This window comes from Microcaecilia unicolor, chromosome 5, assembly GCF_901765095.1.
Source record: "Microcaecilia unicolor chromosome 5, aMicUni1.1, whole genome shotgun sequence".
NCBI lineage: Eukaryota > Metazoa > Chordata > Amphibia > Gymnophiona > Siphonopidae > Microcaecilia > Microcaecilia unicolor.
The window spans coordinates 155476041-155491723 of NC_044035.1; the positions used below are offsets into that span (position 1 = coordinate 155476041).

General features: G+C 42.2%; 1 protein-coding gene across 1 annotated transcript in view; it reads left to right on the forward strand.

Annotated features, from left to right (window-relative positions):
- LOC115471294 (KIF1-binding protein-like) overlaps positions 1-15683 on the forward strand; it is an 85073-nt gene that overhangs the window by 62868 nt on the left and 6522 nt on the right. The window contains exon 6 of the mRNA XM_030204995.1: positions 11198-11310. Within this exon, the coding sequence (XP_030060855.1) occupies positions 11198-11310 (113 nt within the window). The remainder of the gene's footprint in view (positions 1-11197; positions 11311-15683) is intronic.

The window sequence follows — 15683 nt, forward strand, 5'->3', positions numbered from 1 at the left end:
CAGGTCAAGGGGAATAACACTACCTACCTCATTAGCAACATATATGCCCCTAATGTGTACAGTAAGAAATTCTTCCATTCTCTCATAAGCAAGATACAGCAATTTAATGTGACGAAGAAGATAATTGGGGGTGATTTCAATGTAGTAGCTGATCCCAAAATAGATAAATCACATCATATAGCAGGTGCGATGGGAGGGATAGATAAAGGTATCAATTTGATATGTGGGGCTGTGGGAGTGGTTGATGTGTGGCGGGTTCTTAACCCTACTACTAAAGATTTTACGCACTATTCTAGAGCTCACCACACGCAATCGCGAATAGACTACATACTGATAGATGAAGACAGCTTTGCAGACATCTTAGAGGCAGCAATAGATCCCACGATAATTTCGGATCATGCGGCAATATCGATTGAGTTTAAAGATCTGAATTCACAAAGCAGAGAGTTCAGATGGATATTCCCCTTAGATCTGTATTATGATCAGGATTTTAGGCAATTTATTAGGAGAAAGTGGGAAGAATATGAACTAAATAATGAGTCACATATGGATACACCAATACTGTTCTGGGAGGCTGGGAAAGCTGTGTTAAGAGGTGAGATCATAGCATACAGTGTCAGAAAGAAAAAACAGAGAGATCGAGAGATCATTAGATTGGGGGAGCAGTTGGTGCAATTGAGGAGGGCATACGGACAAGGGGTAGCAAATCATATCCGAGAGCAACTATTAGCTACTCAGGTAAATTTAAATGAACTGATACATCAGCGAGTCAGTAAATCTGTTGAATATTATAAATATCAATTGCATAGATTTGGGAATAAACCCGGGAAACTCATGGCAGGGCTGGTGAGGAAGATGAAGGGGCAGAGGAGAGTGTTGGGGATCAAGACACAGAGGGGGAACCTAGTGCATAATGACACAGAGATAAGAGATGTATTTAAAGATTATTACGCTAGGCTATATGCCAAAAATGATGACGATGATCTAGACCCTGATATATATTTAGAAAATATTAACAAGACGAAGATCTCAGAACAACAGCAGAGGGAGCTAAATAAACCGATTGAGACGGAGGAGGTCCTCAAAGAAATTAAAGCCAGTGCCTTGCATAAAGCGGCGGGACCAGATGGCTATAGGGCTGAATTCTATAAAATTCTAATGCAGGATATAGGAGGCCCTTTAACAAAGTTCTTTAATAGATCAGTCGAATTAGGTGAACTTCCACGGTCTCTGCGATTAGCGGATATTGTGGTGTTCCCAAAACCTGAGAGAGATCCGACCATACCAGACTCATATAGACCAATCTCACTGATTAGTTATGAAGCTAAGCTGCTAGCTAAAATTCTGGCCTCAAGATTGGCAAAAGTGCTACCAAGCATAGTGGCGACCCCTCAGGTGGGATTTATACAGGGGAGACAGAGTGGGAAAAATATTAGACTGATACTGGCATCAATAGAGAATGTGCGCAGAGGGGGTGGAGATTCCTTATTGATTAGTTTCGACGCCGAAAAGGCGTTTGATCGAGTAGAGTGGGAGTTCTTGTTTGCTTCACTAAGAGCGTACGGATTTGAAGGTTACTTTACACAAGCAATATCTATATTATATAAGAATCCTATGGCGAGAGTGCTGGTTAACGGAGCGTACTCTCGAAATTTTGTAATTAATAGAGGTACCAGACAGGGATGCCCTCTGTCTCCCTTACTGTTTGCTATAACGCTAGACCCGTTGATTAGAGACATCATGAGTAACCCTGAGATTGAAGGTATAAATCTGGGAACCAGAGAATTTAAGATATCGGCGTTCGCCGATGACATTTGGTTCACCTAGCTAAACCGGAGAGATCGCTGCCGGTATTGATGGAGGTTTTTGAAGAATATGGGGCCTTTTCGGGATTTAAATTGAATTTTCAAAAGTCAGAGGGATTGCCCACAACAACTCGGGTAAAGGAGAAATGGGAGGGTAGGTTCCCATTGAGATGGGCGAACAAGGAATTTAAATACTTAGGCATAACACTGACAAGTGATATGAGTAGCTTATATAGACAGAATATTGACCAGTTACTGCAATATACGCGGCATAAATTAGCAATATGGGAGGGACTGCCCTTAACTTTAAGCGGGCGAGTGGGTTTGTTTGCAATGATACTTTTCCCAAAATGGCTGTATGTATTAAGACAATTGCCACTAGTCATACAGACTAAAGATATAAAGAAGATTCGAGGAATGTTGACTAGATTCTGTTGGAGTGGGAAAAAGGCTAAAGTTAAATTGGAATATCTCTATGGGAAAAGATCTGAGGGAGGATTGGGGTTGCCTGACATTAAACAGTATAATTGGGCTTGTCTAGCTAGACACTTAGCAGATTGGATTATGGAAACAGAAGAGCATACGGAATGGAATATTGAGAGTGCACTGTTTAGACCATATCACCCTTATTATATGATGCATGTTGAGAGTACAAAGATACCAAAGGAATGGAAACATCATATTTTATTGCACCCAATGAGAAGTATATGGCAGTACATATTGAGGAGATTTAATAAAAACCCACGATGTACGGATCTCCTCCCACTGGTTGGGAATGGAGCATTCGAACCAGGGAATACGTGCCCGAAATTTGCCAAGTGGGCACAGGAGGGAGTGGTACTAGTGGCAGATGTTATGCAAGACACGGGAAAGATTATATCAAGAGAAACCTTAGAGGGCATGGTGGGAGTAGAGAATGTGATATGGTATGATTACTGCCAGATCCACAGCTATATTGAGAAACTACATAGGGGAAAATGTGATAGAGGGATATATGAGCTGCTGGTGAATCTGTTTTTGCCACAGGGAAGAGAACAGACCACGGTATCCATACTATATAAACAGTTAAATTTGATAGCCAAGCATCGTAGTTACGAAGCAGTGGCAAGACGATGGTCTGAGGATTTAAAGGTAGAGATCAGCAGTGGAGATATAGTCCAATCTCTAAAGGAGATAGTACATAAAGTGGTGAGTGCCCGATATAGGGAGATACAATTTAGAATTGTTCTGAGGGCATATATGTCTCCCATACAGGCCTATTATGCAGGTAGATTGCAAGAAACACATTGTAGTAAATGTCATTTTCAGAGAGCAACACTATATCATATGTTTTGGGGATGTCCAGCCATACAAGATTTCTGGGGTCCAGTGCTGGAATACTGTGAGGCCGTGCTACACAGGAAGCTTTGGTTAGAGGCTAAAACTGTAGTGCTTGGATTAAGGGGAAGAGGGTCAACACTACGACATAAAGAAAACATATTTATCTATAAGGTACTAATGGTTGGGAAACAATGTATATTACAACACTGGACACAAGACATAGGGCCCTCCTTCTGGCAATGGAGGAGCTCGCTTCATTCCTTGGTGCGAATGGAAGCACGTGCTATGACTAGTAGTCCTAGAAGTAGACAACGTTTTTGGGAAGTCTGGGAACCATACGTACAGGCTTTATCAAGCAGAGCTCGCAGCTTATTGGTGAGAGGAAGGTAGGGGAAGATAAATGGCTTTATATGTTACATGGTTAACGTTGATATAGAATTACATGGTATAGGTACAGGGGGGGAGGGGTGGGGGGGGGGAAGGGGGGGAAAGGAACATTTAATGAAACCTTTGATGACATTCTAGATTAGATTATGATAAGAAACAAAACGGAAAAAACAGACGAAGAGTTGTATCAGGTAAATGTTTATTGATTATATTTGCAATTGACTGTAATATCAATACAATAGCTTCTTTTTTTATTATTAAAATAAATACAGAATAGGGGTTGGGGGGAGGGAGGGACAATGTTATATGACAAAATTTGATGGCTGTATGTACTGATACTTGTTTTAAGTGATGTTCCACTGAGTTATATACAAATGTTTTGAGATTGACATGTTCCGGTGGCTTTGTACTGTTGGTGTGGTCATCAATAAAAATTGTTAAACATAAAAAAAGGCGGGAGGATGTGATGGTCGTTGTTGCCGATGTCTGTGTCTAATAAAATTACTTGCAGTTCCAGTCAGTGACCTGTGGGGTCACTGTAGAGTGGTGGAGGCCAAGCTGGTGATTGTCATCAGCACTCAGCACTTCTTAAGCTGCCTTCTGACTGTGCTCAGTGTTCTGGCAATTTATCCTTGATTAAGTCCAGGCCTGCCTGGGGCTCTGCTAGTTCTGTTTCTTTGCGAGGCCGGGGTCTGAAGCTTTGCCTACAGCTTTCTCCTTATGCTGTGTTCCAGTGGAAGTCTGCTTTCAAACCTGGTAGTCCAGAGGAGTGAAGCCTTGCTTACAGCTTTCACCTTATTCTGCATTCCAGTGGAAGTCTGCTTCCAAACCTGGTCGTCCTGAGGAGTAAAGCTTTGCCTTCAGCTTTTACATTGCCTGCCCTGGGAGCACCAGCTTGGTTTTTGCTACTTCACTTCACCAACCCTGAGAGCGTCGGCTCGGGCTTTGCTACTTTGTTACGCTTTACTACAGCCAGTGTTGAGAGACGCAACTAAGCTGCTTATGTTTGATTTCCCTATACAGCTAAGCTGTTCAACTGTACCTTATTGTATGCTTTATGTTCGCCTTGCTCCAGCTAGGTTAGACTGTGTAGTTAGGCTGCTTGTTTTCTTTCTGTGCTGTTTGGCTACCCTTTTAGCCTTGTGCTTTGCTACTATTAAAACTGCCTCAGTTCATCTCCACTTGTGGTCCAGTCCGGTTCTTTGGAGTACTCTTAGTTCTGAGGAGACTCAGTCTACCCAGAGATGACTGGGTGATTCTCACACGGCCACCTCTGGGCCAAGGGCTCACAAACGTTACAGAGGAAGACCAAACGACAGCCGGCATGGTTAAAAAGTGAGGTGAAGGAAGCTATTAGAGCTAAAAGAAAATCTGTTAGAAAATGGAAGAAGGAGTGGCCTAGTGGTTAGGGTGGTGGACTTTGGTCCTGGGGAACTGAGGTACTGAGTTCGATTCCCGGCACAGGCAGCTCCTTGTGACTCTGGGCAAGTCACTTAACCCTCCATTGCCTGCCACATTGAACCTGCCATGAGTGGGAAAGCGCGGAGTATAAATGTAACAAAAAAAAAAAACGACTGAAATTAATAAGAAACAGCATAAGGAATGTCAAGTCAAATGCAAACCTGATAAGGAAGGCAAAGAGGGACTTTGAAAAAAAAAGATTACGTTGGAGGTAAAAACACATAGTAACATTTTTTAGGTATATTAAAAGCAAGCCGGCAAAAGAATCAGTTGGACCACTAGATGACTGAGGGGTAAAAGGGGTAATCATGGAAGACAAAGCCATAGCAGAGAGATTAAATGAATTCTTTGCTTCGGTCTTCACCGAGGAAGATTTGGGAGAGATACCGGTGCCAGAAATGGTATTCGAAGCTGACAAGTTGGAGAAAGTGACTGAAATCTCTATTAGCCTAGAAGATGTAATGGGGCAATTTGACAAATTGAAGAGTAGCAAATCTTCTGGACCGGATGGTATTCATCCCAGAGTACTGGTAGAATTGAAAAATGAACTGGCGGAACTATTGTAAGTAATATGTAATTTATTTTTAAAATCGAGCATGGTAGTGAAAGATTGGAGGGTAGCCCATGCAACGCCGATATTAAAAAAAGGTTCCAGAGGGGGTCCGGGAAATTATAGACCGGTGAGCCTGACGTCGGTGCCGGGCAAAATGGTAGAGACTATTATAAAGAACAAAATTACGGAGCATATTCAAAAGCATGGATTAATGAGACAAAGCCAACATGGATTTAGTGAAGGGAAATCTTGTCTCACCAATCTATTACATTTCTTTGAAGGGGTGATCAAACATGTGGATAAAGGGGAGTCGGTTGATATTGTGTATCTAGATTTTCAAAAGGCGTTTGACAGAGTACCTCATGAAAGACTCCAGAAGAAATTGGAGTGTCATGGATAGGAGGTAGTGTCCTGTTGTCGATTAAAAACTGGCTAAAGGATATAAATCAGACAGGATTAAATGATCAGTATTCTCAATGGAGAAGGGTAGATAGTGGGGTTCCTCAGGGTATGTGCTGGGACCGCTGCTTTTTAACATATTTATAAATGATCTAGAGATGGGAGTAACTAGTGAGGTAATTTAAATTTGCTGATGACACAAAGTTGTTAAAAGTTGTTAAATCACAAGAGGATTGTGAAAATTACAAGAGGACCTTACGAGACTGGGCGTCTAAATGACAGATGACGTTTAATGTGGACAAGTCAAAGTGATGCATGTGGGAAAAAGGAACCCGAACTATAGCTACGTAATGCAAGGTTCCACGTTAGTCACCGACCAAGAAAGGGATCTTGGTGTCGTTGTTGATGATACGTGAAAACCCTCTGCTCTGCTCAGTGTGCTGCGGCGGTTAAAAAAGCAAATAGAATGTTAGGTATTATTAGGAATGGAAAACAAAAGTGAGGATGTTATAATGCCTTTGTATCGGTCCATGGTGTGACCGCACCTCGAATATTGTGTTCAATTCTGGTCGCCGCATCTTAAAGATATAGTGGAATTAGAAAAGGTACAGAGAGAGGTGACAAAAATGATAAAGGGGATGGGACCACTTCCCTATGAAGAAAGGCTGAAGCCTCTAGGGCTCTTCAGCTTGGAGAAGACGGCTGAGGGGAGATACGATAAACTAGAATGAGGATGTTGTTATGCCTTTGTATCGCTCCATGGTGCGACCGCACCTCGAATATTGTGTTCAATTCTGGTCGCCACATCTCAAAAAAGATATAGTGGAATTAGAAAAGGTGCAGAGAAGGGCGACGAAAATGATAACGGGGATGGGACGACTTCCCTATGAGGAAAGGCTAAAGCGGCTAGGGCTTTTCAGCTTGGAGAAAAGGCGGCTGAGGGAAGCTATGATAGAGGTCTATAAAATATTGAGTGGAGTGGAATGGGTAGACGTGAATTGTTTACTCTTTTCCAAAAATACTAGGACTAGGGGGCATGCAATGAAGCTACAAAGTAGTAAATTTAATACGAATCAGAGAAACTTTTTCTTCACTCAACGTGTAATTAAACTCTGGAATTCATTGCCGGAGAATGTGATATACACTGTTAGCTTAGCAGGGTTTAAAAAGGTTTAAAAAGGGTCTAAAGGAAAAGTCAATAGACCATTATTAAATTGGCTTGGGGAAAATCCACTGCTTATTTCTAAGATAAGCAGCATACAATGTATTGAGCTTTTTTGGGATCTTACCAGGTATTTGTAACCTGGATTGGCCATTGTTAGAAACAAGATGCTGGGCTTGATGGACCTTTGGTCTGTCCAAGTGTAGCAATAGTTATGTACTTAATGACCCTTTAAATCCTTTTCCTTAGTGGTGACATCTAACATGGAACCTAGTGTCATGTTGCTGTAATGTGTACTCCTTTGTACTTGTCTACATTTAAATTGCATCTGCCATGTGGAGTTCAGTTTTCCAGCCTTCCAAGGTCCTCCTGCAATTTTATGCAGTCTGCATGTTATTTAACAACTTTGAGTATTTTTGTGTCATCTCCAAATTTGATCACCTCAGTCATCGTTCTCATTTTCAGATCATTTATAAATATCTTAGAAACCACTGGTCCTAGTACAGACCTTTGCAGCACACCACTATTCACCTTCCTCCATTGAGAGAATTGGTCATTTAACCCTACTTTGTTTCCTATCTTTTGACCAGTTCTCTCAATTCACAGCAGAACAGTGCTTCCTCTCCCATTGCTTTTTAATTTTCTCAGGAATCTCTCATGAGGGAGTTTGTCAAAAGGTTTCTAAAAATCTAAATACACTATGGTGCTCATTTCTAAAGCACATAGACTTACAAAGTTATCTAGTAACCTATATAATTTTGTAAGGCTATGTGCTTTGAAACTGAGCCTCCATATCAACTGACTCACCTTTATCCACATGTTTATTCATGTCTTCAAAAAATGTAGCAAGTTGGTAAGGCAAGACTTCTCTTGGCTGAATCCATGTTGACTGTGGTCCATTAAACAGGAAACAGACCTGATGTCTTCTGCATTCTAAAGTATATTGAGGGCCCCCAAGATGACAGTAGTTGTACCTGGCTGATTCGAGCAGTCCCATCAGGAGAGCATACAGGTAACCGCTTGAGTGGTAGAGTAGTTGGGATGGGTTGTCATTCTGGCCTAGAGCAACCTGCAGCCTTTACAGGTACTTGACTACCTGGGAGTTCAGTTCAACATGCAATTGGGCAATGTTTTTCTTCAAGAGGCCTGGATCTTGAAGCTACAGGGACAGATCTGCCATATCCTAGGTATGCAGGCCCCACTGGCATGGAATTATCTCCAGGTTTGATGGTGGTAACACTGAATGTGGTCCAGTGTGCATAGACGCATATGCATTCCCTGCAGGGTGCTCTGTAATCTCTGTGGTCCTCTCGGGCGCAGGATCTGGAGCTGATGCTGCCATTTCAAAGAGCCTAGAGTGGTAGCTCCATTGGCCCAGTCTGGAACAGGGCATGAGTTTGGAGCTTTCAACTTGGATGGTGGTAACTAGGTAGACCAGCCTAAAAGGATGGCATGCCTATTGCCTGGTTCAGGTGTTGCAAGGTCTGTGGTCATTTGACCCTAGAATCCTTTCAAGCCCTGTTCAAAGAAAAAGTGGTGAGGATATTGTTAGGGGGTCCGCAAAGAGTTGTCAGCTGGTGGCTGAGGAAGAAAAGCCTGATGTCCTTTGACGTTCATCTGGCTAATTTCTCAGTTCCACACATTGAGGCAGACTTCCTCAGCAGAAACCTATTGGACCCAGGAAAGTGGAATTTGGGTCAGTGTGCCTTCAACAATTATAGTAAATCACAAGGGGCAGCCGGCGATGAACTTAATAGTGTCATTGAGCAACACAAAATTCTGAGATTCTTCAGTCACAGAAGAGATAAATGCTCTGGTCTAAACCTAGCCTTGCAGCCATTTGTTCTGTTTTCCCTGCACGGCCATTGCTGGGCTGAGCAATTCAGATTCGAGGGTGACAGAGGCCTGGTGGTATTGGTGGCATTGATTGGCCAAATTGGCCTTTATATGGAGACTTGGTATGCCTAGCTGTGGTAATGCCGCTCAGGCTCCCGCTGATGATCCACCTATTGGTCAATGACCATTGAGAATGCTGGACTTGTCTCCATTTTGTCTTACAGTTTTGGTCTTGAGAGCTGTGCAATAGAGGATACTCTAGTAAAGTCACTTCTAACTGGTTCAGTTTCCATAGAAGGTCCATCTCCTTAGCCTGTGTTTCGAGTGTGGATTGTCTTTGAGGTTTGGTATCAGGATTGAAGTGCGCCCTCCCTGAAGTTGTGATAGAAAACATTTTAGATTTACAGCAGGATGGTTTAGATAAAGAGTTGGCTTTGGCCTCCCTTAGAGTGCAGGTTGCAGCCTGGGTATGCTTTAGGGCAGTGCTTCCCAGATCGGTCCTGGAGTACCCCCTTGCCAGTCAGGTTTTCAGGATATCCCAAATGAATATGCATGAAAGAGATTTGCATACAATGGAGGCAGTGTATGCTAATTAAACTCATGCATATTCATTGTGGATATCCTGAAAACCTGACTGGCAAGAGAATACTCCAGGACCAACTTGGGAAGCACTGCTGTAGTGGGCTGGTGTGGGAGGAAAGCTGTTAGGCTCGCACCTGGATGTGGTTAGGTTTCTTTGAGGAGTCAAGCGTCTTTGCTACCCTTGCTGTTTGGATTGTCCATGGGATTTGAATTTGGTTTTGCTGGCCTTGGTGCATTCTCTTTTTCAGTCCTCCTCAAGACAATATATGATGAAAGATGTCACCTTGGAAACAGTGTTTCTGGTGGCTGTTGCTTCTGCTAGATCGATTTCAGAGTTACAGGTGTTGTCTTGGAAGGAACCCTTCCTCGCTTTTTCAAAGGAAAAGGTAATGGTGGTGTATTACCTTGCTTGGTTCTGAGTGAAGCAAAGGGGAATAGCGAACAACAGCTATTGCATCAGTTGGATGTTGCGAGAGCTCCTTGCATAGGACAGAGGACTTCCAGCATGTGGACCATTTTTTGTGGAGAGGCAGCTTCTAAGGCAAGTATATCCTGATAGATTAAGGAGCCCATCATGTTGGCATACATTGTAAAGGGGGCAGCTGGTGCCGGTGGCATTCAAAGCACATTCAGCTGGGGCGGAGAGCTCTCTGATTCGGCCACTGGATATTTATAGCATGGCCATTTGGTTGTTCTTGCATTCCGTTGTTAAACATTGCTATTTAGATGTGCAAATGAAACAGGATGTCGCCTTTTGTTTACGGGCCCTGTCGGTTGGCTTAGGTATGGCCCTCCCTTAATGGTCACTGCTTTGGTACTTTCCAAGTGTCTGGACTGGTCTGGAGGGATGCTAAGGAAGGAGAAATTAGATCTTAAATGCTAATTTTCTTTCCTTTAGTCCTTCCAGACTGGTCCAGAACCCACCCTTATTTAGCCGTTCCGTTTTTACAAAAGAATTAGTTCAGGTTGCTGCTAGAAGCAATACTACACATAAGCATCCTTTAAAGAGAGTCTTTAGTTGTTTCAGAGTGTTTTTTTTTCTTGGCCTGTTGCTGTTTGCTTGTCAAGAGTCGGCACTCAAAAATATAATAATCATCATATACCTTGATGGTGCTTGTGGCAATGAGACCATACAAGGGAGAAAAGATTGGGGATCATTTTCTGGTTCAGGTAGGAAATATTGACTAAACTGAGACTGCACAGGACAGTTATGGGATAGTCAGACATCAGAACTTCTCAGTTTCTATCTGCTGGGGAGTGCATAACCCAAGTATCTGTACTGTTCTAGAGGGACTAGAGGTAAAAAAAAATTAAGATAAGATCTAATATCTCCTTTTGAAATTTCCAGCTTCCACATAATATTAAATATTTTGTTTGAATAATATATAACCAGTTTAAATGTAGGAGAGGCAAAGTGGGCCAGGAAGCACAGTTGGACTTCACCTGGATAGCACAGATATTCATTGCTACCTGGTTTCAGTTACGTTGGATCTCATAAAGAGCTGTCCTAATGTTGAACAGATAAGTTATCTTGATAAGTTTAACTGGATGTATTCCACAGTTTGATGTAACTAGATCAGTTAACTTCAACCAGATATTCAAAGAACTTGATATCCTGCTGCTGAACATTTGCCCATTGTAATTGAGAAGAAAATACTAATCTGTAATACCCTGTGCTTATACATTTGTCAGGTGAATCAGAACAAGAGCGCCTGGTTCTTCTCCAGCAAAGACAAGCAGAAATAGCAAGATGCTGGATTAAATACTGTTTGAATCTGTTGCAAGATGCTCGCAAGATGCTGGAGGTATTCTATCTTTTGGTGACACAATTGAATGAACCAGAAAACGAACACAAATTTATTCCAAGGCATTATAATGGTCTGATTATATAATTAAGAATACTGAAAGTGCAGTACACTGATAATAGTGGTCTCAGTTTCTCCCTTATGGGTCTGATTCACTAAGTATGTGCATGAGCACAAACTCAAAATCCTGTTAATCAGCCCTCAAAAGTACCACACACAGAAAATGTAAGTGGATATTCTCCAATTATGATCACGGCCACTGCCACCCTAGTTTCTGCTTTAAGTTATGCCTCTCAGCTGATAGGCAAGGGGTCGATAGACCGGAAAGCCTGCACAGTTAATTTCTACCTTTACTTCCATTTTAACTTTACAGTGAAGTTAAAATGGAAGTAGAGTTTACTTTGAAGTTAACTATTTTCATTTTAATGCATTGTTGCCAGTTTAGGGCCTCTTTTACTAAGCCATGCCAGCAGTGCCTGGCGTGGCAAATGAGAGGAAGTCTATTCAATTCCTATAGGCTTCCTCTCATTTGCCAGGCAGGAATCGCTAATGTGGCTTAATAAAAGAAGCCCTTAATGTTATGTTTTACTTAAGTTTTAGTGCAAATTTTTATTTCACCGTTTTCATATAATTTTACTACATGTGAAGTAAATTTTTTTTTTAAAAATTGCTGTGGAAGTAAAAAAAAAATGGTGTCAATCTAACACAGATTTTTACACAGTTTTACTAATGAAGGGTACTGAAAGAACTGTTTGCTTTTCAACTTAGACTTTTTCTTATCTGCTGTGCTTTACGAAGCAAGGCTGATTAGGGCAGGAGAATGCCAGTGACTGTCTTATTCTTATATGGAGAAGCAACAGAGGGTCGAAAAGAGCAACGGTGTCCCACGGAAGAACAGTATTCCTGTACCTTATTCTTCTATGAAGCAACTTGAGAGCTTCCACTGGTCAACCTGAATTCTTGAATTTGCTATTTGTCTTTGGAATTTGCAGTATTTTCAGCAACCTAAACACTGCAGCATTAGTATGCATTAAGAGGGAGCATCAGCCAGTTTTACAGTTACGAAAAGATATTTTCTCTGTTGAATACTGTCCATGAAAGACCAACTAAAATTTGGTATAAAGAGAATCAGTGGGTTCAAATAGTCTGGAAAGTTGTACAAGAATTTATCCCCACTAGAGTGATTTTTCTGTTCCTCTACCACATAACCCAGGGTACAGGTAAGTGGTGGGTGGTATATAATGATAGAACATTTTCTGTAAAATGCTTAGATAAAAGTATCAAGTATGCTGATTAATACTTACGTAATATGAGATTTGTAGGTTAATAGGCTCATCTAGATCACATTTAATCTTTCTGCAGTAAGTAGAATGAATACCAAGGGTGAAGGGGGCAGTTGTATTTGTGTCATGTGTGTACTGTATGTGCACAGTAGGCATGTTGTTAATGCTCATACGTTACACCAGGCTTAAACATTGTACAAGTTTACAGGGCCAGCAGAACACCTTTTTGGTTGGAGAGGCCAAGCAATCCAATTTCCAGCTTCGCCTCCAATCTTTGTAGTTGCTGCTGCTGCTTTGTAGGGAAAATATTGGTCAGGCCACGGCCTGTCTCATTTTATTGCCTATGTAAGTATACATTCATACTTTTAATTGTGCAAGCCAGTCTTCAAACACATGTGGTGCCATGCATTTGAAAATAGCCTGGGGTTTTGTGAACTAAAATCTACACACATATATTGCCAGAGTAGGAATTCATATTGTCATACACACGCTCTCCCTTTGTAGTGGTTCATTACAACATAGAAACAGTGTTTACTCAGTTATGACAGGTATAAAAACACTGGTTCATAAGGTAATTGGTATTGTTTTCACCAAAACAGAAAGAAAAAGAATATTCAGAATGGGATGGAGATAATGGTGTTTCATGAAGTCAAAAAGGCTTCCATCTGTGTGCTAATTAAAGAAAATGCATCTAAGATAGCTACTAGATGGTACTGAACTTCAAATAGATTAAGGGCGATATTTCCCTCTAGTGCCTCTGATCTATGCTGGAGGTGTAAGAAGGATCGGGGAACCTTTTTCCATATATGGTGGGCCTGTGAAAACTTACAAATGTTTTCGAAAGTAATAACACAATGGAGAAAACTTGGGGTACCCCATTCCCTTGTGAACCAAAATTTTGTTTGGGGGGATTAGGTAATAATGGGGGGAAAGGGGTATATATGGCAAACAAGAGTTAAGAAAATGTGCCTAGCAGCAAAATGGAAACAATCAATTGGACCTACAGTGAATGACTGGATATTATGATAAAGGATGATCTGGGATTGGGAACAATTAACAGACCATCACCTTGGACACTTTGATCCCATGTAAGAGGAATGGATAAAAATAGCTGATATGATTACACAGATTGGAGGGTAAAGATGAATAGCCTAGGAGGGGATTTCTTTTTTTTTTTTGGTGGGGGTGTTCATCATTGCATAGAAACATGACAGCAGATAAGAGCCAAATGGCCCATCCAGTCTACCCATCCCCAGCAACCACTATCTCCTCCTTTCCCTAAGAGATCCCACATGCCTATTCCACTCTGTCTTAAATTCAGACATAGTTCTCATCTCTATCACCTCCACTGGGAGGCAATTCCATGCATCCACCACCCTTTACGTGAAAAAGTATTTCCTTAGATTGCTCCAGAGCCTGTAACCTCTTAAATTCATCATATGCCTTCTCATTCCAGAGTTTTCCTTCATTTTAAAGAGGCTCGCCTCCTGTACATTAATGCCATAGGTATTTAAACTAGAGACTTGCACGGGAAAGGGGTCTGTGAGAATCCCGCAGAACCTGTGGGGTTCCCACGAGGATGGAAGCCAACAGAAGCCGTTCCTGCGGGGTTCCCGCAAGGACGGAAGCCGTTCCTGCGGGGTTCCCGTGGAAGTGTATGCTGCACTTGCACCAGCCTCTCACTTACCTAGTACCAAGTTCTTTGAATGCTGTCTCCTCCTCCTCCTTGCTTTAACAGCATAGATGTGGAAAGTCTCCATTAAGGAGCTGGTAGAGACACAAATGGTGACTGAATTCAAAAAGGCATGGGATGAACACAGAGGATCTCTAATTAGAAAATGGAAGTTATAAACAAAAAACTAAACTTAAATGGCTGCATGTATGTGGATGTGTCAAGTGAAGCTTAGATGGTGACTCCGGCTGTGATGAACTAGGGCCGATACCGGGCAGACTTGTCTGTGTCTCATATATGGCAATCTGATTAAGCATGGGCTGGAAAGGGCTTAGACAGCAATCTTAGTGGCTGGAACATGAGGACAGTGCTGGACAGACTTTTACGGTCTTTTCCCCACAAATGAGAAGACAAGTAGGCTGGAGTGGGCTTTGACAACTCCAGTCGATCATGGAGCTGATTCCAAGATGGCGCTGTGAATAGACGCACCTGTGTTTGCTCCTGGAGGCTGCTGTGTTTGTGAGTTTCTCTCGGTGCCTCTGTAGCCTCGTTAACCATGGGGAAGCGGAGGGGGAAGGTAAAGGAATTTCCCTCGGTTCCTGTGACCTCCTCGACGATGAAACAAACAACCCTGCAATTTCCAAGGCAGCAACCGGGTCCTCAGGGAACTTCGACCCCCACTGCAGCTCTCAGCCCTTCGGAGTCGATTGAGAGTGGAAACGGGGCTTCCTTGAGCCCTGTGGAGCGAATTGCACCTCCCCAGCCTGGAAGAGAGTTGCTGGCTGTTCAAACAGAGACAGACACCGAAGTGGCTCAGCTGGTCCTGAGGGTGTGACTGCAGCAACGGAGATAGATTCTCAACTTCGGGAAACATTACTACAACAGGCTTCAAAGGTATTGCCTCAAGCTATTGTTTCCAAGTTAGCTCGGGCTGATAGTCTACCTCAATCTCCTCCTGTGGCTAGTGGAGTGATTAGACCAGCAATTGTGACGCTGGAGTCACTATGGGATATGGTTTACAATATCCAAACCTCTATGCAAACTACTTTAAAGCAGAATTCTTCTGATATTGAAGTTCTTTCTGAGGCTGCCCTGCTTCAAGCACAAGTGACTGCACAGCAAACCCAGAAATTGGAACGTGTGGATATCAAAATTCAAGAAATGGGATCTATAGAAACAGCTTTGGTTAAAGACAATAATTTCCTACATAAACGAATACCTTGAAAATCAGACTAAAAGGCTTAACCTTAGGTTTCTTAATTTTCCCAAATCGCCATTAATTTCTCCTTTGGAGATGGTTAAAAAATATTTGGTGGACATCCTGGGAATGGATAAGGACTCACTCCCTCCCATTACATGGGCTTATTACATCGGGAATACTGGAGTGGTGGTGGGAAATCCCCCCGTAATAGGGGAGG